Source organism: Drosophila kikkawai, chromosome 2L (genome assembly GCF_030179895.1).
Source record: "Drosophila kikkawai strain 14028-0561.14 chromosome 2L, DkikHiC1v2, whole genome shotgun sequence".
In the NCBI taxonomy this organism is placed as follows: domain Eukaryota; kingdom Metazoa; phylum Arthropoda; class Insecta; order Diptera; family Drosophilidae; genus Drosophila; species Drosophila kikkawai.
In genome coordinates, this window is record NC_091728.1 from 10,613,884 (window position 1) to 10,637,843 (window position 23,960).

Genomic DNA, 23,960 nt, shown 5'->3' on the forward strand with positions numbered 1-23,960 from the left:
GAATTTGTATAACCTTTTAGGGTATTATAATACATATATTCTTGATATATTCTAAAAAGAATATTCTTGATCAGCATCAACAGTCGAGTCGATCTAGCCATGTCCGTTTTTAGCAGTTCTTCCGACACTTTATGTTTTTTTTTTTTATGTGTACGTATACCTCAAAAACCACTCGGCACATTCTAAAATATTTCTTAAATTGGTTCAAGCAATAATTTTTAACAGTCACTTTACTTTTTTTACTCATGTAATGTAGATCCTTTTCTTGACATGGCGGGTTGTATAATTGACACGATTGCAGCACAGCGCTCGATAACGATAACTTTGCCCATCGTGGTTTTCGCATCTCTTCCACCCAAAACCAAAACAAAAGAACTCGTCTTAAGGAATTTAATAGAAATAAGATGACTTGTGAAGTAAAACATTGCGGAGAAATTCGCGATTTTAAAAAGGTTCAGGAGTACTTTGGACTCGGACACGGTGAGATAGTGAACCTTAGGAAATGCCCCGCATAGAGTAATCCTGGTTAATTCGGTTCGAACAGACGACAACTGGTTAAATGCAATCAACTACGCCATATCGCCCACTGGTGAGTTGATTGCCTTGGCGCAGGGGGAGAAGTTGGCTTTTTTATCCACCTGCTGGAGCAGCCATGGGAACGCCAACAATACCTATGCCCTGGGATGGTGCGGCGAGCTGGAGGACTCCAATCAGATCGTGACCAGCCTCACCTGTCTCCCGATGACTCAGAGCCGACGAAGCGCCGATGGAGCCGTGGAATGGACGTGCGTGGCAGTGGGCCTGGTCTCGGGCCTAGTCGTTTTCTACACAGATTCGGGAGTAAAGCTATTTTCTCAGTGGTAAGAAGACAAAAAAGCTCACATAGTGAGGGTTCCTAAGCTAAAATGCATTTTGCAGCTGCCAGGAGGATCCGGTGATAGGAGTCAAGCTTCAGTCGCCGCCCCGCCATTCTGAGGGGGATTTCCTGCTGTACATTGTTTACCCACGCTGCCTATGCTTCATCCAAGGCCAGGACATCCTGCCCACTCTCAACAACTGCCGGCACAACGTACAGCGCGGAGCCCTGGAGCGGGGCTCGTATCCCACAGTCGATGTGGTTCCCTTCCAGAAGTACAAGTTTAAGCAGGAGAAAGAGGCCGTGATCAATGACGCCGCCATTTCGAGCACCCAGCGACCACCGACATACGACCACATCGTACAGCAGAGCATTGGTCACGGGTACTTTGCCAAGGTACATGCAACGCCGCCGAGAAGCGCCCAGGTGCTGGCTGCCGGAGCGGAGCCCTATCTGGGCTTCTTTGACGCAGAAGAGGGATACAAAACCATGTCGCTGGGCGAGGTGGCCAAGGATGTGATTGGAATAGCATACAAGAACCTGCTGGGCGGCATTTTTCGACGAGCACCCGAGCCATTGTCTTCGCCGGAAGAGTCACCACTGCCCCTGCCCACGAAGGAGGCGCCGATGAGGATCCGCTGTCGTTTGTACGACGGCAAGAGGGACGGCCTGACCTTGGCTGTGGCACCCGGAGGACGGCTGGCTGTCGTCACGGACAATCTAGACCGAGTAATGCTGGTGGACACGCAGCAGGCCATCATTTTGCGCGTGTGGAAGGGCTACCGCGATGCCCAGTGCGCCTTCGTCCCCGTCAAAGAGCGATCTGTGCGCGGAATCAAGACTCACAAGCGAAAGGCCTTGTTTCTAGTCATCTACGCACCCCGTTTAGGCTGCCTGGATATCTGGGCCCTACAAAATGGGCCCAAGGTGGCCGCCTTTAATGTCTCCAAGAGCGGACAATTGGTCTACAACAATCACAGCGCTTTGGGAGCCGTCGCCGTGGGAGGATCTGCTGCCGGCAGCAGTCAATCCCGCAAGGCGCCTCCCATCAACCACTGTCTATTCTTGGATCCCACCGATGGCAGCCTGAAGGAGGTGCTCATTCCATTTCATTATGCACTCAGCGAAACCAGTTCGCAGACCTCTAGGGATATCCACATGCTGCGGCGACTTAGGAATCAGCTGAGAACCGCTAACCACGGCGATGCCAAGCTGGAGGAGATTGCCGAGCTGGCCAGCGAACTGCAGACCCTGGAGGTGCGCCAGCAGTGCCTGGAGATGCTGCTCAAAAGCAAGAAGCTGCAGCCACGTGTCTTTCAGTGCATCATCAACTCTTTCATCGAAAAGCCCCTGCCCGAGGCGACCACGTCCCAGGAGTTTCTGCACCAAATCCAAAACTACAAGCGGCTGACCGATCTCTACCTGGCCTTGAGTCAGGCCAATCAGCGGGGCGACAACGAGCCACCGATAGATCATCTGGAGCTCTCCGATGCCGATCTGGTGACCATAAACAAACTGGTCTTGCTCCTGGACGATGACAAAAATGAGGCCAAGCCCGTCGGCGCCACTCGCGAGGTGAGCTTCAAGCTGCAGGAAGAGCACAAAACCGAGGAGTTTGTGGATTACCTAAGCATCTTCAACATAGACAGTCCGGATGGGATCAGCTTGCTGCCGGAGAAGGCCAGCAAGTTCGGTGGCGTGAGCATCGATCTCTTCAGCCAATTCTTTGCCCAGGGCTTGTGCTTTGGCCAGTTTAAGGAGTGGATTCACCAGGCCTGCCTGCCAAGCATGGATCTGCTAACGCTGATCATTTGGTTCTGGCTTGAGAAGCCTTTCAAGTACAGTAACTGGTAGGAGAAGCATTTACTTTTCTTAATTTTCCCCCATTTAACACACCTTTCCCCTTTCTGCCTCAGCGATGAAGTCGTTGAGGACATGTCCAGGATTGCTGCCATGGTGCAGACCATTTGCGATCTGGCTGGCGAACACATTCATGACTATGCCTACAATGCCATCTCGCCTTGGTGGCAGGCGGTGCGCGAACTGCTCCTGGAGAGCAAACAGTTCTCCGGACTACTGGTGGCCATTGTCTGCAAAACGGTGGCCTCCAATTTGTGGCGGAGTCGCAAGGAGGTGAGTGTTTATTTCAATGTTGAAACAAATTTACTAAAACACCTTCGGGCAGGGATCATGTGACGAATCCTCGCAGAACGAGGAGGAGGAGCGCTGGGAACGCATATCGCACGACGAGGCCCAGTGGGGACTACTCACCGGCAAGCTTGAGGATGTGGCCGTCTTGGGGGCTATACTAGGGTGAGATGGACACGCCAGCCCTTGGCGGCCTCGTTTTCTATCAGCTTCTTCCATTACAGAAAGCCACTCACCTGTAGGGATCCCGTGGGTCCGGAAATGTCCTACGAGCCGCCCGACTGCAGCCTCAAGAGCATTGTGAGCAATGGCAAGGGAATCGTGACAGAGCTCACTGCCAAGTGGCTGATCAGTGCGCAACTGCATCCGAGCAAAGTTCTGGAGATTTCGGCGCCAGAAAATGAGACTGATGAGGAGACAAAGACAAAAGCCAAACCAGCGTCCAAGGAGGATCTCTCCAAAGCGGATACCGACTCGGAAGAAGACTTGGAAATGGCTAAGGAGGTGCAGGATCCAAGCAGGGAAGCCTCCGAGCCTATTCTAGAGCGCTTGGCCCTGCTCCGAGCCCACTTTCCCTTTAGCTTAGAGTCGGGCGTTCTGCTGAGCCTCATGTCCTGGCAGTACATGGTGCAGTGGAGCAAGCAGCTTTCATCGCTGGACCACCTGAGGGCAGCCCTTCTCTGTCTGACCCAGTTCCGGACACCAGACTGGGCCCTGAAGCACGGCATCTGCTGCATGCTGTGGAACGCCACGCTAAAGTTCCCCCTCCAGGCCGCGGCCAAGTTGATGCAGAAGGTGGGCCGCCTGCCTGTGGACAAGATGTGCCAGCAGGACCTGGATATGTCGGCGGGAAAGGTGCCCGAGTTCCTCGAGCTCAGCCTGGAGTTTCTGGAGCACTTCTCCACCTCGATGGAGCACGACAAGCGAGAGCTGCAGTTCGAGCAGTCCCTCAGCGAGGGAGCTCTGCCTCTGCAGTTCTTGGCCCTCCAGCAGCACCACGCCATGCCCCAGCTGCTCCAACTGCAAACCGAGCTGTGTAGGGTCCTCCATTTCGTGGCCTTCTTCCAGCTGCGCATTCCCAAGCCGTTGACCACGCTCTTTGACTCAATGGGCAACAAGGCGCTGCTCGCGGACATCAATAAGGAGCTGCCCTATGTGTTGCCCGCACCGGATCTTGTCCTGCAGCAGGTGCGCACGGACTTTCTGTGCCGCGTTGTCTCCGCCACCATGGACTTGATCAGGGAGGATCTAGAGCAGTTGTATATCCTAGATCATGTCTTCTACATGTCCAAGATCTGTGCTCTGGCCGACAGCTGGGAAGTCGACAAGCTGCCCATCTTGCGGCGACAGGTAAACCAAGTAGCCTTTTCCCATTGAAAACTGAACTCTTGTAGTTAGCCATGAAATCTACTTAAGGAACACTGCACACCTAATTCAGTTGCTTAAACAGAAACATACAAAACACTGGAGAAGAAAAATAATTATTGTTATCCCCTCTCCTCCAGGTAGTGGATCTGTACGCGTTTGGCTATGATGCCGAGGCCCAGATGCTGCTCCACCATATCGCCGAGGACGAGGAGCTGGGCCGGCTGCTGCTGGAGATAGCCGGCAGAAGGCTCAATCTCTACGCGGAGAACTCACAGTCCACGTTCCTCAAGATTGCCTCTGTAGGCCATCAGTTGCTGGCCTACCTGGACAACCTGGTAAGTGCGGCCAGCGTTTATCACCCGCAGTATTGACTCCCACGACTCGTACTCGTAGAAGGAGCCGCTGACGGAGCACAACGTGCAGATAGCGGCTACCAAGCCGGACGAGATTGATGTGGCTGCCCTCGACCGCCTGTTGTCCCATGCCTACAAGTGCCTCTGCCGACGCGAGTCCAAGCAGCTGCCCATCATCGCTCAGATGTACAACGCCGTGCGCATCCTGCAGAACTGAGGAGGAGCGAGGATGACACCCCAGACACTAGATCAGTTTACTAGTTAATGGACAGAAATACTAGAATTTTACGAATGGATGCAACACCAAAAAAATGAATTTAGGATGCACACTTGAAGCACACCTGTTTACCAATGGATGCAACTTAAACCACACATCATTGCGAATGGATGCCAACCAAACGAAATATTTGAGGATGCAATGACTTGAAGCACACATCAGTGGGGATGCATTATGAAATGCAATGTTATATTTGACTAACTATGGTTATATTTTATGATTAAAGCAATACCAAATGTACTTCAGCGTTGTAGTTACTTTTTGTCTAGTTTATGGCATGTCCTTATAGAGAACATCTCAAGGTTGCAATGGGTTTGCCACACGCCGTTTCGCCCCTCGAGAAATTAACAGATCTGGTTTATTTTGAGTATTTTTATATATTTTTTGTTTCTTTTTTGTTCTAAAGTTTTTTTTATTCAACACATTTTGATAGTCATTATTTACGGTCCCCAGTTTAAAATATATTTACAAAAATCAAGATCTATGGACTTGGCAATTATTTTTTGATGCTCGAACCTTGGGCTTTCCCTCTACGGTGGTGGGTGCTCGACCAAGGGACTCCGGCGTAGGCAATCTATCCGGCATTACAGCTGCATGGACCTTGAGGTGTGTGTAGACGGCAATGTAGCTCTGACTGGTGTCCAGTTCGATGGTCTGCTTTTGGCAAGTCCGACCAGGGAGGGAAAAGTGCTTGCCCAGAATGGGCTCCTTGAGGGAATTTGCCAGAACCTGGCTCAGATCATTGGTATGTTCCTTCTCCCATTTATCCATCTCAGAGCTTCGTTCCACTCAGAATTTAATATATTGTAAGCAATAGTTTAAGTTTCATAAGAGGCCTACGTTGTATGATGTCTATGATTTGATGGATACCACGTCCCGAGTTGTACTAGGTTAGTGGTACTGAGTCGGACTAATCGGAAAACAACTTTCCCTCCTTCGTGGCAACAAGTAGCTCACTTTTGGGCATACCTCTCTCTCCCTTGCACCCTTCACCCCTGCACGGTTATGAGTTATTTATTTATTATTCGTAGCAGAAAAGTTGATTCTTTGGTTTGTTCAATTTGGGAACCTGGCAGAGACACGCAAGGCCAGCCAAAAGGAGTTTGTTTCGTGGTTGGGGCTTAACATGCTGATAAACGTATAGGATAATGAGGAACGTCGTTAGAGACCGTTTCATGTGGTTGCTTAATGGTCTGAGGATTGCTTTTATGGACGGCTTACAGTGGGCTAACCTTATAGGGGATATTAATACATACAAAAAACGAAATAATCTTAAGGCATGTTTCTGTTTTAATTTGTATATACGGCTTATTTAGGTTGAAAAATCACTTAAAGGTCTACTAGCTTATGGTCTCTACAGGCAGCGGGCAATCACTTCGTTGATGGCATTACCACGGTCGCCATATTCGCCACCGCGTTTATACGAGACGGAGACCTTCTTCTCCCAGCCATTTCTGGGACTCGACAACTGCAAACAGAAAAATGGCATTACAGGCACACATACATATCGCAAAATGTCGGGAAACCTACCGTGAAGGCGCACAGGAATTCGTTAACTGCCGCAAAATTCGGTCCCACTGTGCAGATCTCGTGAATGATGTCCTCCAAGCAGATGACACCCTTCTCGCCCAGGTGCTCCTCCACCATTGTGTTCGACTGGATGGCCGTCTTCTTGCCGTTGATGTGGGCGAAACCTTTCTTAAAGACCAGCTCGCGAATGGAGCTCAGCGAGGGATTTCCATAGACCACAAAGGGTTCAATCACGCGCAGCAGCAGCTGATTCTCCTTGGTGTTCTCCAGGAAAACGGCATTGTGACGCTGGGCCATGCGCAGTGTTTTAAATATTTCAGCAGTGGTCTTGTCGAAGATCTTCTTGCCCGCATGCCGCATCACAAACAGTAGCTTCGGGTTGGAGTCCTGGGCGGCCTCGGCGCTCTGTTCGGTTATGTTGGTGCGCAGTATCGTTTGCTTGATCCGCTTGGCCGTGCGCTCGGCCTTCAGGTAGCCCATCACGAAGGACTCGGCACGCCGGAACTTGTGGTGCTTGTGGAGAGCAGTGCGGCGCTTGATGCGATCACTTACCCTCTGCTCGACGACGGACTGATCCTGGCGAATTCGCCTCTTGCGATGCCTCAGCACAGAAACTGTTTTGCCGGGCAATTTGTTGGGCACCGCATATCTGGTAAGGGAAACGTGTTTAATTAGTATTGTTTAGCAGTTTTGTGTAGCTTTAATCCACTCACTTGTCCGACATTGCTGGTTTTTGATTTTCTTTACAATAAAACACGTGCAATTATCAAAACAAAAACTAAAAAGAAATATCGACCAGTGTGGCCGTATAGACTGCGAAGCGATGTTTATCGATGGCGCATATCGATGGTTGAAATATCGATCAAATCAATCAAAAGGATTTATTTTTATTTAATTTTTGGAGCTACAAATGTTACAATTCAGGCAGCGAACGAATTTAATTTGACATTCTGTCTCTTTCTAGAACATAAAAAGCCCCCAAAGCGATTTTCCACCGTTCAAGCTTTTGCGCATGTTTGTCTAGGCTATCGATAAATTTATTCACAATTAATGTTATCGGCATTCAAAAACCCAGCGGGATGATTTTTTAAACCGAATTCGTAAATTTTTCAAATTCAATTTGCCACAAACCAGCACCTATAGTCCAAGGTACAAATATTTACATATCGAATTTATTGGCAATGGCACATTTCCGTTTGTAAACAACTCTCTCTCTCAACTCTCAATTCCAGTTTCCGGTTTTGAGAGTTTGTTTCTCTCTGTTTCTATGACGCACAAGCGCAAATTGCGCTGCTCTCCGTCGTTTTGGGGTTGAAATTAATTTTAGTATGAAAATGCCGGTCTCGATGCCAACGCACAGTTGCTGTCCGCAGTTGAAGCCGTTCCGTTGTGTCGCGCTTGAGGTAATAAAAATGGTGATTTATAGCAAAACAAGATAAACCAAAGAAGTAATCAACGAAAACTGCATTCCAAAACGTTGCAAAAAATAAGAAAAAAAAAACTAAAACTACAGCAGCTACAACTGCAATTTTTCACTGCCACGCGTCGCTGATGACGAAACCGTGAAAATTAGCACGCGGCAGCGGAGGCACACGCACAGTCACACCCCGTTCCCCCACCCCCGCTCCTCATAACCACTTTAAAGCTCCGTTTTGTTTGCCAACGAAGGAGATAGTGTCGAAAAAACATAATTAAAGTTTATGCTTGTGACAGCGGGAGATTAGTTTGCAGAGAACAAGTCAAGGCTGCAATTGACAAGTATTAAGACAATAAAGAGACCCAACAGGTTTATTGCACGTGCTGGAATATCTCTCGTTTGCACTGATAACGCGCGAGTTTCCTCCCATAAAGTGGCATTTATTGTAGTCTTGGACTTAGTCTTCCCCTTTCACTTTCCAGTGGCAATGCCAGCTATTCGCCGCTAGAGCAGAACCACACTTCAGCCCCCAAGCATCATGACGGACAGATATGCCAATGGAGTGACCACCAGCCTGATGGAGCCAAACGGACGCAGTTCGGTTGCTCCAGCAGCAGAGGAGGCGGAGGAGAAAATTGTCCTGAAGCGGAAGCTGACCCTTATCAATGGAGTGGCCATAATAGTGGGCACCATTATCGGATCGGGCATCTTCATAGCCCCCACTGGAGTCTTCTACTACACCGAGTAAGTCTCTAGGCGATATATAGTATCATCCTTAATTCAATTTATTCACAAATAAGGTCAATTTAACTGTTAATTAATGGTTTTATTGTCGCACCAATTAAGAGAAATTTATTAGTTGTCGATTTGGTTCCCTTGAAAAAAGTGCTCTCACTCGCAATTTGGCTTTAATATTGCGTCAGCTTTAAAGTGGCTTTTTAGCGTTACAAGAAGGCGTGTCAAGTTCCAAATTATTGATAAACAAAGATGTAAAGAGGTTGGGCGAAAATTCCATACGAATGTCGGAAGTTTCCACTTACGGAAATAATTTATTAAACTCATTTGTCAGTCAATTTATGGAAGTTTCTTTAAGAAAAGAAATCTACATATTCAAGCTCAGGGACTTGATTTACCCACATTAATTAACGATGGACTTGGGTGAAAATTAAATAACCAACATTAATATTTCTTACTTAGTTTAACAGCTTAAAGTGTTTATGTGCTTATGTTTTTATCCTTGTCCCAAGATTGTTTATTTACTTTATCTCTGTGTATATATTTTCTAGATCCGTGGGAAGCTCTCTATTGATTTGGTCTGCTTGTGGTATTCTGTCGACCATTGGAGCTCTTTGCTATGCCGAGCTGGGTACAAGCATCACGAGATCTGGCGGGGATTATGCCTATCTGCTGGTGTCCTTTGGACCCCTCGTGGGCTTCCTGCGGCTGTGGATAGCACTGCTCATCATCCGGCCAACCACGCAGGTCAGTGTGCCTGCTGTCCATCAATTGAATTACGGAATGTTTATTTGTTTTGATTGATTGGTTGTTGGGGCAAATAAATAAAACTTTATTAAGTGACGAAGACGGACTACCTTCGAATGGAATTGAATTCAATTACGGAATACAACTTTAGAAAACAACTTTCGCTGACTTGGAATTCGCGATTTAATTTTGTTACAATTTAATATGTTATCAATTTATCTTTTCTTACAGACCATTGTGGCTTTGACCTTCGCCCATTATGCCGCCAAGCCGTTCTTCGAGGACTGTGATCCGCCGGAGAATGCCGTAAAGCTCCTCGCAGCCATTTGTTTAAGTGAGTCAGACCAGGGACAGCCCGCTCCCTACGGGCAAACAATAATTATTCCTCCCTTATTATTCCCCTAGCACTGCTCACGGCCATCAACTGTCTGTCCGTTAAGGTTTCGATGAAGGTTCAGGATGTGTTCACGGTGGGCAAGCTGCTGGCCCTCATCATGATTATTCTGGCTGGACTCTACTACATGGCCACGGGTCAGCTGGAGAACTTTAGCAATCCGTGGGAGGGCACTTACACGGCCCGCAACATTGGCTATGCCTTCTACAATGGTCTGTTTGCCTTTGGCGGTTGGAACTACTTGAACTTTGTTACCGAGGAGCTGCAGGATCCGTACAAGTGAGTGACTGCTTCTCTTTCCCAACATGACAAATGGTTTGGCAAGGATTCTTTATCCTAGTCATGCCGTTTGCGTCATGCGCAGGCAGCAACAAGTTGAAACTTGTTGAACGTCCTTGATGTCATACGGCTGAGTGGGAGGGAGGGAGGTATGGAGGAGGATGCTGCCTTCAGCTTCCCTTTTTTCCTTTAACGAATTCAATTTGCTCTCGAGCAGCGCTGCAATCAATTTAAGTGCTCCACCCCCGCCAAGAGCCAGAGCTAAGAATGGAAACAGCACGTTTCTTTTTCGCACAGAAAACAAATATTCCCATTTGTATATTGAAATTTTCTGCAAGTTGGTCATGAATTTAGATTTTTCAATATAAAAGAAAAACTGTCTGCCAATATTTTCCGTTTAATTATAATATTTTCTTTTCTATTGCAGAAATCTGCCGCGTGCCATTTGGATAGCCATGCCCCTGGTCACGGGCATCTATGTTCTGGTCAATTTGGCCTATTTCGCCGTGGTCAACAAGCCGGAGATGCTCAGTTCATTGGCTGTTGCTGTGACCTTTGGTAATCGCGTCTTTGGACCCTTGGCCTTTATGGTGCCCATTTTTGTGGCGTTGAGCACCTTTGGCGGAGTGAACGGAGTACTATTCACATCGGCGCGACTGTTCGCCACTGGGGCTCAGGAGGGGCATCTGCCCAAGTTTTTCCAGCTGTTCCATGTTAAGCAGCAAACTCCCATTCCCTCCTTGATTTTCACCGTAAGTTTTGGTTTGGCATTTTGCATTTTTCTGCGAAATAATTAATTAATCAATTCCCATATTTATTTTTCCAAGTGCCTGATGTCATTGCTCATGCTGCTGACGGATAATGTCTACCAGTTGATCAACTATTTCAGTTCGGTCTTATGGCTGTCAGTGGTGGCCAGCATAGCCGGAATGTTGTGGCTCAGGCACAAGAGGTTGGTAGTTTTATTCACTAAAGAAAAGACTTTATGTACGTCTGACTAAACTAAATAAATCTCTTAAAATCTCTTGAAAACTGCTCAAAAAATGTTAAAAAAAACTATTTTTTTTTAAGATTCACCAATAAGCCTATATTGTTTATTCTAATTTATAGTATTGCTATGCTAATTTATAGTTTCAAATGATAATTAATTAATGTTTCTATATTCTCCCAGGCCCGATCTGCCCCGCCCCATCAAAGTAAATCTCGCGCTGCCCATAATATTCATGGTGAGCTGCGTGGCGCTGGTACTCCTTCCGAATTTGGATGAACCTGGAAATCTGCTCGTTGGCATCGGCATCACTCTGGCTGGCATTCCCTTCTACTACATCTTCATTGCCTGGCAAAAGAAGCCCAAGTGCTACGGACGGCTGTCCAACTCCGTGGTAGAGATTTGCCGGGCCATCTTCAATACCACCGTCATTGAGTCTAATGAGGCCCTAAAGTAGAATATGCAGAACTCACCCACGCAGAACTTGGCGCATTTAGTTCAAACACTCGTATTTGATATTCAAAAATACTAAAAGGAAAACAAATTGTGAAACTCAAATCTATTGTATTTGAGACTTAGATCAGTTATAAGCTGTAAGAGGATAAACCCTGCCCCCTTTGTATGATATTTTTGTGCTAGGCCATTTTGGCATTCCTCAAAACGAAATCGGCGTCATCGATTGGAATTTATAATAGTTTAACCATATTTATTTGAGCCAGCTAGCTCCTCAGTTAACAGATTTTACACGAATATTGATAGCCCGATATAGGCCTTTTTCGGCAAACTTCCCAATAAAAGTTTATTTTATAGTTTACGGCTAGGTGCTACCATCCTGATTCCTTTTTTAGCATAAACAGGAAATACGCTTTAATGGGAACAATCTATATAATGTGACGTGTTTAGGGAAGCAACAACACAGCAGTACAATAATAAGCAACATATATTGATGTTTTTTAACTTAATCGCTTCGCAAATTAAATGTATTATTGCAAAAACAGACCTCGAAAGTGATTTTTAATCAACTGTTTTTATAAAACTAAAGAAAATTGGTATAAATGTATAAAACTAAATCCATTATCTGAATCTACAAAAAAGTAATCGTTAAGGAGTGCATCAGAAATCGGAAAAGAAATTAGCACTAGGAAATCACGGAATTCCATACTTTTGAGCCCTTTTTTACAAGTTTTGACCTCCGTGTTAACCCCTATTACGACATATAAACGATAATTAAATACATAAAATCTCTCCACCGGAACCTCCCCACACCTCTACGTAGAAGAATCTTCGTAAATCTTACGAAGATTAAAATCCATGGCCGTTTCCACCAGGGTTGTGCCGCGTATAAAATCCGCTGCCACAATATTTGCATGAGTGCCCAACTCATCCCGGTAGAGAAGCGAAATCCGCCAGTTAACATTGTCGGACATCTTGCGCAGGCCGCCGTGCTTGTCCAGGATCACGTCCCAGGTCTCTGGGGTCAACTCAGCCATATCGGCTATCGGGCGACTGTAGAATCGTCTGCGGGAGAAAAAAGGAAAAAGATAAATGGGAACCTTATCTAATCGGGACAAAACTCACGCTACATCGAACTCGTTTATGTTGCGCAAATATGTCTCCAGACGCGGCCAGGTCTGCACATTGCCCCAACGCTGGTCCACGGGTCCAAACAGGGTCTCTGGGAACTCATCCAGCATGGCCTGTTTCTCGTAGGCCAGAAATACGTTCTGCTTGCGGGCCCAAATATCACGAAGCGAGGCACTCCAGTTCAGCGAGGGATGGGCTATGAGGTCCTGGAACTGATCGCGCAGATATGTGACCAGCAGACGATGCACTCCCAATCCCTTGCCAAAACCTGAAATATATAACAAACATTGTATTACACGATTAGTTTCCGAGCTTGTTTCCTCACCAATTGGAAACTCTTTGAGTCCAAAAATAATTATTTCGTTGGTCTCGTGGACAAAGTCCCGCACCTGATTGATGACCTCCTGCAGCGGACGCTGCTTTGTGATCCCATGGTAAATAAAGAACTGTTCCGGGGAGTTGCGATAGTAACCAACACGAATGTCCAGATAGCGGACTCCATGCATCAGCTGGCCCCGAATGTCGTCGTCCTGCGTCAGGGCGTACTTGGTAACCAGGCTTTCGCGGAGCAGCGGATCAAAGTTCGGCCGATACGAACCGGAGTCGTGTGTCCCGGGAATGAATAGATCCCGCAGACGCAGCTCACCGATTTTGGACTTCAGGTCGTTCATCCAGCGAGGAAAGGCCTTCAGGCAGGTTCTCGCCAGGATGTCGCCCTCTTCGTTAATGTAACTGGCCCAAAAGCCATAGCAGTGGGTCTGCGCCGTCACATTCTTGGACAGTTCGTAGTCAAATGGCACTCCGGTGGTAAACCACTGCGTGGAGAGACCCACGCTTGGTTGAAGTCCGGCCAACACGGCCAGCTCTCCGCCATTGGCAACCCAAAACTCCTGGTTGGCGGATTGATTGGGATCCGTGTACCCATTAATGGGAACATAATTCCCAGATCCCTCCTCCGAACCACTTCCCTCCTCGCGGGGAAAGGCTGCCAAGGGGGTGCCAACGGGACGGAGGCGTTTCTGAAAGACATGTGCCTCCTGGGTGGTGATCAGGACACGATCGCCCTTCCTTGCGGGTGCATTACGCCAGGAAACCTCCAGAAATCGTTTGCGCGCACTGATCGTCAGCCAGAGCCTGAGGCTCTTTGGATCCTCGAAGTGATACGTCTGCGCCACCGACCAGGAGACAAGCTGCATCGACACCGCCAGCAGGAACGCTTTTCCCACCATATTTCACCTCCCCTGATTGAATTAATGCTGATTCAGACTGATTGCAACTGGCATTAATCAGCGGATCGGAATCAGAGCAATAAAGTAATCGCGACACCCCGAGAGAGATCACAACCGCTTGCGTCGAGAGCTCCGCGCTTAATGAACCGAGACCCCAAGCCCCAAGCTCCAGGTGGATCTTATCTGTAAGTGGTTCCTAGGGGCGACCAGTACGAACAATTGGAACTTGACACCGAGAGAGCTTGGCGAGAAAAGTCGGTGTTGAAATTGTCATGTAAATATAAAGACTTCCTCGAAACTATATCGGTTTCTATAGTTTTCAAATGAAGTCTCTCAGTTTACCCTGCGGCTTCTCTATAATTAATCTATAGATTTGAATGCGATTTGGGCTACAAACTGCATCTAAAATGTTCAGAGACTGCGTAACTAGAACAATTGTGACTCCGAACAATGGGCGCGGGAAAATTCTCAGGAATGTACAAATTATCAGATCTTATTTATTCGCACTCGGTCTTAATTGGCAGTGAAACATTCGTTTTAAGAACACAAAGAGATTCCGGAGGTTTTGTAAATATATGTACTTCCTGTAGGAAGCGAACGAACAATAGGCTGCTTTACTATTATTTATGCTTAACTCCGCATCGCGTAAATATATTAGTTTAAACTTTAACACAACCGAGCGACTCTTAGTTTAGGTCATTCCTAGTCCAGCTTCGCCCCTCAACTGAAGCTCAGCTTATAAATGGGAAAACCTAAAACCAGGGAGAGCTTCTGCGAGATGTGTTCTGTTGTGGGATTTACTCGGAAACTTTAAATTTTCACTTGATATTTGAAGGTTTAGTATTGAATAGTTTAGTATAGTTTCGTCTTAAAAAAGGTTAACAGGCTAAGAATTTTTATAATTGAGATTTCTTGAAGCTGATTTTAATTTAATTTCTTTTATTATCAGGTTTAATATTAAATATTTCAATTATGATTCATCTTTATTAAAGATTTTTTTCCAAGAATGAAACTGAAAAATGTATAGATTAATGGGAATCATTTCTAAAAACAATTAAAAAGTTTATTAAGATTTAAATGTTATATGTATGTATATGGGCATTTCTACAAAAATATCGAAAGCAAATTCTCGCAAACGTGTTTTCTTACTATGTAGATGATAAACTTAGAAAAGAGCATGTTTCGTTTTGATAATAATTAAATATAAGCTAAACTTTATAGTTCCGGTTGAAACTAAAAGCACAAGAAACGGACATAAACGCGTGACATTTTAAAATGTCATTAATATTATCATTAAAATAATCCCTGGCGTTTATATTATTTATTTTTATTACTATTTTTAAAACCCCAATAATAAAAATGCATTTCAAATGCAAACTCCCAACAGCTAACGGTCTAAAAAATACTATTCAGTATTTGATTTGCAATAGGTGAAAATTGCGCGATTTGGCCACACTATTTAACAGCTGATTCGGCGTCTTCAGACCAAAACATTCAATTATTTTGTTTTGTTTGTTGTTTACCTTAAAATATCGTTAAAAAAATGTTGCATACCCAGGCAATTCACTCAGTGCCCACACTGCATCAACCTCTGCACTCCAAGGTATCGAATTACCTGAACAACCAGCGCAGAACGGGACAATTCTGCGATCTGCTCCTCGAGCTAGACTCGGACGATGCCCTGAGTTTGAGTCTAAGTGTTCACTTTTGCGTTTTGGCCGCCCAGAGTCAGTTGATAAACACCAACCAGAAGCAGCAGCAGTTTTCCATTCACAACCCCCTGAAGATCACCATCCGCAACTTTAGCTGCTCACAATGCCTGCACACTATAGTGGATTTTTTCTACGAGGACATTGTTTCCGTGTCCAAGGAGCACGAGCCTCACTTCCGGGAACTGGCACAAATACTGGCCGTGACCGAACTGCTCAATCTCTACCAGATGCAGCCATTGGGAGAGGTAAAGGAAGCGTCAGAGATTATAGCTCTCGGAGATGATGAACTGAGTTTGGAGAATCCGGTGAAGAAATCCGAGGACGTGTTTGAGAACCAGCAGAGCTACTTTAAGGTATGGTAGCCCTCCCCCATTACCCATTTTCTTTGCGTTGCTAATAACACCATAACATTCAGTTAAAGAATCCCAGAGCCGTAAAGTCCAGCAGCAAGGTGAACTACTGCATTGGCTGCGACTTCAAGTGCTACCCGGTACAGAAAATGATCGAGCATATGGGAAGCTGTGAGCCCTCCCACCTCACCTGCTCCCTGTGCGAGGTGGGATTTCTGCACTGGCGCGAATACGACCGACATCTTCGCAGGCATTCCGGCGACTTGCGCAAGCCCTTCTTCTGCCTGCAGTGCGGAATTCGGTTCACCACTCGGGCAGCCCTGCTCGTCCATCAGCCCAAGCACTCTACGGAAACGCCGCACATCTGTCCGCATTGCGGCAAGGGCTTCAAGTGGAAACAGGGCCTAAGCAATCACATTCTGGTGCACAATCCCGAGAAACAAATGCTGTGTGACGTCTGCGGCTATAGCACCACCCACATGAAGGCCCTCAAGTCCCACAAACTGCTCCACACCGGCGAGTTCTTTGCCTGCACTTTTCCGGGATGTAAGCATCGCGCCAATCGCAAGGAGAACCTCAAGCTGCACATCGAGACGCACAAGCAGGGACGGGACTTTATCTGCGAAATCTGCGGCTGCAAGTTCAGTCAGAGCAAGAATCTCAAGCGCCATGCCCTAAAGCACACTGAAAATGGTCCAAATCGTTACAAGTGCCAGCTATGTGGATTCAGTAGTCATCGTTCTGACAAAATGAAGGAGCACGTGCAGCGGGTGCATACGGAAAAGGCTGTACAATTGGAGCTCTCGGAGACGGTGGACAGTTCCTTTCCCGACGACTTTGACCTGCCCATCATCGAGACTCTGCCATCGCCTAAAAAGAAACAGCCCAAGGAAGTCGTCAAGGCGAAGCTGAAAAGAGAAACAAATGCCGAAAGGCGCCTGAAAATTTTACTGCCCAAGGAGACTGTCAAATGAAGCTAATGATCTGTTTAATTCTTATCTGACAATGAACTTGTCATATATCATATGATCTCTGCAGAATGATCGACTTAAGAGAAAAGAAAATTATACCTTGAGATCGCAGGATGCAATGAAGCAAAGTGATTTGATTGTAATCATTATTGCAAACTATTTAGTAAGAAGGATTTGAATTACACACCTTTTTGTACAGTTTAAACATCTACTAGTTTAGGTTCTAGAAAAACATTTCAGAAGTAATTAAATTGCTAACAATGTATTGTAAACAACATTGTCATAAATTGTGGAAGGTTATTTCTAGAATCAACAATGTTGGGGCAGTAGTTCTCTTTTATCTAATCTATTTTGGGTATGTGATAAGAAGCTATTGCGTTGTTTCCAGATGGAGCGACGGAGCCCATGACTAACCCGAGCGGGAGGTCCAACCTTATCAGCACCTGAGTGCTACGTAACCAAAGTGTTTCTATTAAAAACAATTAAACCAAAACAAACGGAAAGCTCTGTGGTGAGATAGTGCATAATTCTGAAATAAACATAAGCTATACGGGAACTGAGAGGGAGGAACTGGGTCAGACCGATCGATCAGGTTCTAACGCACCTCCAAGCGCGGCGATGTGTCGCCCCTCACGTCGCCCCGGCCGCCGATAAATAAGTTATTTCTGGGTAAATGCACTTTTCGGGGTCTTTTGCTTGAGGGCCAATATGTATTAGGTGTTATATAACGGCATTTTCCACTCGCTGCATAAACGTGTGTATTATGAAAATATTCTGAAATAATTAAAATAAATGGGCAAGGCAAAGAATATGTTTGGCGGTGTATGTTTTTTTCTTTTTTTGTTTACCGCACAGTTTGTAAACAACAACAAAAAATTAAATTGCGCAGCAAAAATTGCCAAGCTGACTCTCTGAGAGGGAGAGAGCAGTCCTAGGGTTGTCAGAGTCTTTTCAAATAATTGTGACTTGGAAAAAAGCTGTAAACTTCAAATGTAGCTCATAAACTATGTGCTTTTGATAAAAATATCCTAAACTTTATTAATTTTATGCAAATAGTTTCAGTTATTGGGCCTAAATCCACTATAATCGTTGTCGTTACCCCCAGTCTGGCAACTCTGTCGGAGAAAGCTTTTCGCGCCCCCAAGAAAGCTCACCAGGGTATAAAAACCCCCAGCTCGTTCGAAAAAACTTCAATTCCGTTCGCTCAGCGAAAAGTGGAAAAATCAGCGACTCACCTGGGAAATTCTCGTTTAGCCTGCGATTTTGCAGAGACCAAGAAGAAGAAGCAGAAGGAAGGAAAAAAGAACGCAGTTAATTTTGCAAAAAAAACTAGAAACTAAACCAACAACAACCATGTCCGAGGCGCACTTTGATGAGTACGAGCACTACAATTTCGACCATGACAAGCACATCTTCTCTGGCCACAGCGGCAAGCAGCGCTCCAAGAAGGAGGCCACCGAGCACACCAATCACTTTGACCCCTCCGGACACTCCCGCAAAATCCTCACAAAGCTGATGAACACCAACAACAACAACAAGAAGGCCGCCGCCTGCAAGAACTGATGCAGGGCATCGGAGGAGCGGGAACGGCAACGGAAAAGCAAAGAGGGCGGTGGAGAGCGCAGTGCGTGGGAGAATGCGAGAGAAAAGAAATCTTCGAATTTAAACGAGAAAAAAGGTTGAAACTGAAAAATCACAGCAGTCGCTGAAAGGAGAAGAAAAGGAAACGAGAGAGAGAACAACAAAAGCCACCTGGGAATACATATTGCATTAGTAATTGCATTGTGTTTCCATGCGGCGCAAAACTTTGTGAACTTTATAATAATTTTATTTTGCTTATAATTTCACAAACACAAAAAAAGGCAGATCTACTCTTAGCTTCTAAATATTCCTAAACTAATTCAGACTTACACGTTTTAGTTGCTAAGCATTAGTGCGTTTCAAATAATGAAGTTTGATTTAGGTATTACTTATAAAATAAAGAGAAAACCAAAACTGACTTGATTGTATTTTTATTATTCATTTGTTTACTTTTACAGCAGTTTTAACGGCCCCAAAGCCAAGGTGTTTGTGGTCCCTGTATCCACCGTACGTGTGAGAGTGCTTTCCAATGTCGTCAGAGTGTTGGTGCGCCGCTGGCACGTACATATAAACATATTTATAGCCTTTTAGTTGAACTCATTTGCACCCAACTCCTCGATTATCGCTACTGCAATTGCACCAGAGTGTTTTTTCTTTGTTTAGTGTCATCGATTCCGCTGCAATATCGTACAATATCGTATTATGCACTTGCGCTTGACTTTTAGAAATAAGCTGTTGTAGTTTTGAAACGGAAATATTTCCGTGACCTTCCATTGAAAGTTCACAATTTACACACGCTTTATAAACTTACACACATCGTCATGCACACATCGTCATGTACACATCTTCCGGTTTTAGTTAATTTGTGTGAGTGAGAAAGTGAAGTGCATTTATGCATATTGATCAAAATTTATAGTCTCCCCACCATACTTAAAATGTATTTTTACATTTTCTGCGGAAATTTACAACAAAACGAACAAAAACATATACAAACTTATTCATACATAAATAGATCGATGAAACTTTTCTAGAAAGGTCCACTCTAATGCCACTCTCCCTCTCTTTGCGCCATTTGCCGGCTTTTTAAATTGCGTTGTTGATATTTGGTAAACAATAAAACAGACTCTCGATCAGGTGGTTTTCCTACATCTATACATATGTATGAACTTATATGTATTCTATACATACATATGCGTATGCCGAATATTAATCATCCCAACGAATGACAAATATTTGCCACTGGAATTTCACGATGTGTTTCATCTGTTTCAAAATTGCATTTTTATTATTCATTAATTTTTTCTGGAACTTTGGTATCAGTTTCCAAAGTTAGATTAAGATTTTCTAGAAATTGATTCATCTTTAATAGAGTCTTCCAAAAAAAGTCGGCAATCTCTTAAACATTTTGACATTACAACTTTTGTGGCTTATATTGTTATTATTTACTTGAAAAATAATTGTAATATAATGAAACTGAAATGTCGGTGATTTATAATTTGGACATGGCCACGTTATCAGCACAAAGTTTTCAAACAAAACAACAAACACGACCAGAGCTTTTTTTAGAGGAGAACAAGTGAGAATTTACTAAACAAAATCGTGTAAACAATTTTGGGGGTAACGAAACTAGTTTGTCTCGGTGCGTTTTGCGGTAAACAAATGACGCATTAGAAATTCAGGAAAGATCTAGAAGTCAGTGGAAGTTGCCAACCATAAGTAAATGTGTCCTAATACCATTTAAATATATTTTTTTATTTTAACTTTTTCATAATATTCTTTCAATTTGAAAATCAAATCATCTTATATGTTATGTATACCTGACAAGTTGATATTAAAAATGTAAAAATTATTTATTATATAAAATTTATGTTATAATCAAAGCTAAATTTCCTTAATTTAATTATAACAAGCGATTATATACATATCATTTACTATTAGCTATAGATTTTCAAGCTCTTCAAATTGAGTTTTGAAGAAATTTCCAAATGCCAAATGATCATAAGAAATTTCCTTTTTCCCTCTCTACAGAAAGGCAAGTAAATAAAAACAGGACCTTTCTTATGATTTTAAAATTTTGTTCCTTTGTAAAAAAAAAGTGAAATATTCTACTAAAACATACAAGGGAAAGTCAAGATTCTAACATAATCTTTTAGTCTGCTTAATTTAGTAAAATAAAAACACCAAACAATACAGCTTAGCATCCTAATTGTATAGCTTAATTTCTTCCTTTTGTCTTTTAGGATGTAACCTGGCACCAAGATAACTTAATTGTAGAAATGGATTGCTTTCTCGTTTCATAATGAAAGACACACGCACGCTCTCCCCTGTGAAGCTGTGAAGATGTGTATTGTATTCGTAAATATGTAAGCCCCTCCAGATCGTGATTACGCGTGCCACACGACAGACGATGGGACCACGATGGCTCCATTGGTCTACAGAACCGAACTACCCAATTACGAGTTCCTAAATTCCTCGAGAAGAGAACCATATTGCACACTTTCACCGCGAAAAAAACGAATTTGTGGTCGGAGATTATGCATAAATGAATGGGGCAGAAGATCGAATCGGTCGATCGGTTGTGGCGAGTACTGGTCGATATGGTGTATGGATATGGTGCTAATTGGAGTGGCACTCGGAGTCGGATGAACCGTTAAATCGAAACTAGAGCAGTGGCCCAATAACGATGATGCACGCGGCCTACGGATTAGCACCTTTCAAAGAGTGGCTACTACTACGGCGATGTTCTAGATATGCCCATGTCCACCATTAGCACCATCCGCAAAGGTGGAGTTTTTCTGGACCAACATTTGGGACAGTCCGTTTAGTTGACGATTAAACTCCGAGCCAACTGGCCGTGTCGCGTCTCCTAGTGATACAAGAAAAGGATTCTCTCTGGACAAGCAAAAAACAACGGATAATGTCCGCCTACGAAGAGATGTCAGCGAAGACGTCGCGGCGTCTCTCGCCAGTTTGGTTTCTAGTGATCACTATGCTCCTGTTTGTGACTACCTTAACGGCGGTAGCTGTTATCGAAGCTGGACGCGCACAGACCCCAGCCGCCGGCGAGAGCGATCTTCTGATCCTTACACGCATGTGGAATCACTTTAAGGCAGGTGCCGAGAACGATACGGAAGTCGCCACCGTGGAGCGAATTGCTCGGGAAGCTGGCAATTCCACAGATCCGCCTAGGACGCCTGGGCAGGGCAGAAACTTCTACGAGGAGCAGCAGGCGGTGGTGGTGAATGCGGAGAGCATGGATCCAGTGATGGGCCAGCGTCAAGATGCCTACGGGCCGCCCCAGAGCAGAGAGGACTCCTACGACCAGGACCCCTACTACGATGTGGCGGACGACTATGGACCAGGACGTTACCCCTATCCAGAGTCCAGGGAGCAGCCTGCTGAGGAGGATGTCTTATCATCGCCGGAGTCGGGTGAGGGCAGGGCGTCGCAGGCTCGTCCATATGATTCCTTCTACGCTCCCTGGTCGTATGCAAAGAAACCGGCTCCAGTGGCCACACATCCTGCGGCTGAGGGGAATAACAGGAAGCTGCAGGCTACGCCCAATAGGTAAGAAATCTATATCTATATTGCTTCTTAATGGCCGTGGGCTATGTTATATATATTATATATTTTCGATCTGCAATCGATCCAGTTTAAAAAGCTTTTAAGACTCTCGAAACAATATTAATTATTTAAATTTATGAACCCAATATGCTGATTTTTAAACCTATGAAAAATGAACACGGCTTTCCGAAGTTGCTTTCTTTCTTTCGATATACAGAAATTTTAAAATAGGCCACATAAATAAAAAATCATACCTTAATATTTAATCGAAATGAAGAACGAAAACACGCTGCAAATTCCATATCAGTTAAATGCATATTATAAATAAAGACTAAATAAGACGCAGTTCGAAGATTAACAAATGTTACATATACAAAAATATTAATTATATTTCTTTGTACATTATTTTGACACAATTTCACAATTTTATATGTAATTTACGTACATTTAAAAAATAGAACACTGGATTTATTTAATAAATAAATGAAATGTTTGGACTTTTAACTATTAGATTTAATAGAAAAATTAATACATTTTTTTTGCTTTTTACGTAGGTCCCCTTATCCTGCCTACGATGAGGTCTACGACTATCCCATGGGCTTCCAGCCGCGTCCACATCCAGAAACACAGATGGCCAAACAATCTCAACCCGCTCCCGAAAATGCAGTGGCCCCCCAGGCTCAGAGCGAGTCCACTCTGGTCACCGTGCTGAAGAGTCTCAAGCAGATCTGGGATCTGTATCAGGCTCTGATGAGCGCCTGGAACGCTGTTAGCGAACGTCATCAGCAGAGCACAGAGAAGTTCCGCAAGGAACAAGCACAGAAGCAGGCGGAGAAGGATCGACTACGTCAGCAGCAGCAGCAGAAAACGAGGATCAACTCCAAGAAACCAGCAAGGGTGGAGGGAGACAAGAAGAACCAGAGCAAGAAGCCCAACACAACGACTACAAAGTCTACAAGCACGACTACTTCCACCACGACATCGGCTCCAGACAGCTCCGAAGAGGAGGAGGAGGAGCAGCAGCAGCAGGCGGAGAAGGTGGTGAAAGTTGAGGCGGCCACACCATCGGCTCCATCATCAGCCAAAGTGGAATCACGCAAGGGCGAGAAAGCTAGCTTGAGGTCGGTGAGAGGTTTGCGGCAGAGAAGAGATGCCGAGACGGAGGACAAGGCTGACACGGATGTGGGCGAAGGTCGCTACATCAAGGGCGATCCCCTTAAGGGTTACTATGACTTTGTCATCACGGAGGGTTCCTACAAGTTTTGGGCTGTCTTTCAGGTGAGAATGGATTATTTACTTATAATTACACCTTTTTGCTTACTTTTTACGCGCATCCTTTATACATAGGTGGGCACAGCACTGCTGATTATCTACTCAACATTCGCCGCCATTTACTACTCCAAGGTGAATCCGCTGACCAGTGACTACGATTACACCGACTACCTAGGCGGCGTGCGCTCTCTGTCTGGCGGCGATGCCGATTTTGTGGACGACGGTGATGCGGCGACACCACCCGTATCGACCACCTCCCGCATCCTGGAGTGGATTCCACGGACGACGCACTCCGTTAAATTTATTTTGGATGCCATCGACAAGATGCCTTTGGATCATGACAAGGCCAAGGAGCCCGGCTGGTCCACAGACCAAGCGACGGGCATGAGATAGGGAATCGCGATAATGATAATTGTTAATGAAAATATAATAATGTTGAGGATAATTTTTAAAGTGTTTTTAATATTTGGTCTATGTTTTAGAAAGGGAAACATCAGGGTATTGGGCCAAGCTCTACAAAATATGAAAAACAAAACTAAGATATTTCATGTTTTTCGTATTTTAAGTATCAAGGAAATATAAATTAAAAGAATGTATTTCGTTAA

General features: G+C 44.9%; 8 protein-coding genes across 12 annotated transcripts; 5 read left to right on the plus strand and 3 right to left on the minus strand.

Moving 5' to 3' along the window:
- The first annotated feature begins 339 nt into the window (after positions 1 to 339).
- On the plus strand, positions 340 to 5,242 carry Rab3-GAP (Rab3 GTPase activating protein). The gene is made up of 8 exons (XM_017177539.2): positions 340 to 480; positions 545 to 860; positions 919 to 2,706; positions 2,773 to 2,989; positions 3,042 to 3,169; positions 3,229 to 4,354; positions 4,510 to 4,707; positions 4,766 to 5,242. The coding sequence occupies exons 1-8, from the start codon at positions 405 to 407 to the stop codon at positions 4,940 to 4,942; spliced, it is 4,026 nt and encodes a 1,341-aa protein (XP_017033028.1). The 5' UTR covers positions 340 to 404; the 3' UTR covers positions 4,943 to 5,242.
- A 170-nt stretch (positions 5,243 to 5,412) lies between these two features.
- LOC108082189 (WD repeat-containing protein on Y chromosome) lies at positions 5,413 to 5,859 on the minus strand. The gene has a single exon (XM_017177509.3). The coding sequence runs from the start codon at positions 5,771 to 5,773 to the stop codon at positions 5,477 to 5,479; it is 297 nt and encodes a 98-aa protein (XP_017032998.1). The 5' UTR covers positions 5,774 to 5,859; the 3' UTR covers positions 5,413 to 5,476.
- Positions 5,860 to 6,269: 410 nt separating this feature from the next.
- RpL7-like (Ribosomal protein L7-like) lies at positions 6,270 to 7,403 on the minus strand. Its single transcript, XM_017177508.3, has 3 exons — positions 7,246 to 7,403; positions 6,533 to 7,181; positions 6,270 to 6,470 (listed from the first exon to the last, which is right to left on the minus strand). Exons 1-3 carry the CDS (start codon positions 7,254 to 7,256, stop codon positions 6,357 to 6,359), a joined length of 774 nt encoding a protein of 257 aa, XP_017032997.1. The 5' UTR covers positions 7,257 to 7,403; the 3' UTR covers positions 6,270 to 6,356.
- A 382-nt stretch (positions 7,404 to 7,785) lies between these two features.
- On the plus strand, positions 7,786 to 12,092 carry JhI-21 (Juvenile hormone Inducible-21). Of its 2 annotated transcripts, none has more exons than XM_017177504.2 (8): positions 7,786 to 7,935; positions 8,432 to 8,693; positions 9,236 to 9,431; positions 9,663 to 9,765; positions 9,837 to 10,104; positions 10,532 to 10,856; positions 10,932 to 11,056; positions 11,276 to 12,092. In XM_017177504.2, the coding sequence occupies exons 2-8, from the start codon at positions 8,488 to 8,490 to the stop codon at positions 11,547 to 11,549; spliced, it is 1,497 nt and encodes a 498-aa protein (XP_017032993.1). In that variant the 5' UTR covers positions 7,786 to 7,935; positions 8,432 to 8,487; the 3' UTR covers positions 11,550 to 12,092. The 2 variants fall into 2 exon arrangements, with proteins under 2 accessions (XP_017032993.1, XP_017032994.1); XM_017177505.3 differs by lacking the exon at positions 7,786 to 7,935 and adding an exon at positions 8,272 to 8,290.
- On the minus strand, positions 11,772 to 14,631 carry PLCXD (Phosphatidylinositol-specific phospholipase C X domain containing). The gene is made up of 3 exons (XM_017177506.3): positions 13,002 to 14,631; positions 12,671 to 12,944; positions 11,772 to 12,610 (listed from the first exon to the last, which is right to left on the minus strand). Exons 1-3 carry the CDS (start codon positions 13,903 to 13,905, stop codon positions 12,361 to 12,363), a joined length of 1,428 nt encoding a protein of 475 aa, XP_017032995.1. The 5' UTR covers positions 13,906 to 14,631; the 3' UTR covers positions 11,772 to 12,360.
- Positions 14,632 to 15,448: 817 nt separating this feature from the next.
- On the plus strand, positions 15,449 to 17,186 carry Plzf (Promyelocytic leukemia zinc finger). Its single transcript, XM_017177576.3, has 2 exons — positions 15,449 to 15,970; positions 16,033 to 17,186. The coding sequence occupies exons 1-2, from the start codon at positions 15,449 to 15,451 to the stop codon at positions 16,939 to 16,941; spliced, it is 1,431 nt and encodes a 476-aa protein (XP_017033065.1). The 3' UTR covers positions 16,942 to 17,186.
- Positions 17,187 to 18,122: 936 nt separating this feature from the next.
- Positions 18,123 to 18,937, plus strand: LOC108082240 (nuclear protein 1). Its single transcript, XM_017177577.3, has one exon. It carries the CDS (start codon positions 18,292 to 18,294, stop codon positions 18,499 to 18,501), a length of 210 nt encoding a protein of 69 aa, XP_017033066.1. The 5' UTR covers positions 18,123 to 18,291; the 3' UTR covers positions 18,502 to 18,937.
- Positions 18,938 to 19,145: 208 nt separating this feature from the next.
- On the plus strand, positions 19,146 to 23,779 carry LOC108082120 (uncharacterized). 4 transcript variants are annotated; one of them, XM_017177421.3, is made up of 4 exons: positions 19,146 to 19,386; positions 20,760 to 22,086; positions 22,638 to 23,361; positions 23,431 to 23,779. In XM_017177421.3, the coding sequence occupies exons 2-4, from the start codon at positions 21,437 to 21,439 to the stop codon at positions 23,746 to 23,748; spliced, it is 1,692 nt and encodes a 563-aa protein (XP_017032910.1). In that variant the 5' UTR covers positions 19,146 to 19,386; positions 20,760 to 21,436; the 3' UTR covers positions 23,749 to 23,779. The 4 variants fall into 4 exon arrangements, with proteins under 4 accessions (XP_017032910.1, XP_070144199.1, XP_070144194.1 ...); XM_070288098.1 differs by having other exon boundaries at positions 19,160 to 19,206; XM_070288093.1 differs by lacking the exon at positions 19,146 to 19,386 and adding an exon at positions 19,899 to 20,358.
- The last annotated feature ends 181 nt before the right edge of the window (positions 23,780 to 23,960 follow it).

Coding starts and splice junctions, on each gene's coding strand:
- Rab3-GAP (XM_017177539.2), top strand. CDS start 405: ATGACTTGTGAAGTAAAACATTGCGGAGAAATTCGCGATTTTAAAAAG. Junction 481..544: donor GTACTTTGGACTCGGACACG/GTGAGATAGTGA, acceptor CGGTTCGAACAG/ACGACAACTGGTTAAATGCA. Junction 4,355..4,509: donor TGCCCATCTTGCGGCGACAG/GTAAACCAAGTA, acceptor CCTCTCCTCCAG/GTAGTGGATCTGTACGCGTT.
- LOC108082189 (XM_017177509.3), bottom strand. CDS start 5,773: ATGGATAAATGGGAGAAGGAACATACCAATGATCTGAGCCAGGTTCTG.
- RpL7-like (XM_017177508.3), bottom strand. Junction 6,471..6,532: donor AATTCCTGTGCGCCTTCACG/GTAGGTTTCCCG, acceptor TTCTGTTTGCAG/TTGTCGAGTCCCAGAAATGG.
- JhI-21 (XM_017177504.2), top strand. CDS start 8,488: ATGACGGACAGATATGCCAATGGAGTGACCACCAGCCTGATGGAGCCA. Junction 8,694..9,235: donor GGAGTCTTCTACTACACCGA/GTAAGTCTCTAG, acceptor TATATTTTCTAG/ATCCGTGGGAAGCTCTCTAT. Junction 9,766..9,836: donor CCTCGCAGCCATTTGTTTAA/GTGAGTCAGACC, acceptor TTATTCCCCTAG/CACTGCTCACGGCCATCAAC.
- PLCXD (XM_017177506.3), bottom strand. CDS start 13,905: ATGGTGGGAAAAGCGTTCCTGCTGGCGGTGTCGATGCAGCTTGTCTCC. Junction 12,945..13,001: donor ACTCAAAGAGTTTCCAATTG/GTGAGGAAACAA, acceptor TATATATTTCAG/GTTTTGGCAAGGGATTGGGA. Junction 12,611..12,670: donor ATAAACGAGTTCGATGTAGC/GTGAGTTTTGTC, acceptor TTTCTCCCGCAG/ACGATTCTACAGTCGCCCGA.
- Plzf (XM_017177576.3), top strand. CDS start 15,449: ATGTTGCATACCCAGGCAATTCACTCAGTGCCCACACTGCATCAACCT. Junction 15,971..16,032: donor ACCAGCAGAGCTACTTTAAG/GTATGGTAGCCC, acceptor CATAACATTCAG/TTAAAGAATCCCAGAGCCGT.
- LOC108082240 (XM_017177577.3), top strand. CDS start 18,292: ATGTCCGAGGCGCACTTTGATGAGTACGAGCACTACAATTTCGACCAT.
- LOC108082120 (XM_017177421.3), top strand. CDS start 21,437: ATGTCCGCCTACGAAGAGATGTCAGCGAAGACGTCGCGGCGTCTCTCG. Junction 22,087..22,637: donor CTGCAGGCTACGCCCAATAG/GTAAGAAATCTA, acceptor CTTTTTACGTAG/GTCCCCTTATCCTGCCTACG. Junction 23,362..23,430: donor AGTTTTGGGCTGTCTTTCAG/GTGAGAATGGAT, acceptor CTTTATACATAG/GTGGGCACAGCACTGCTGAT.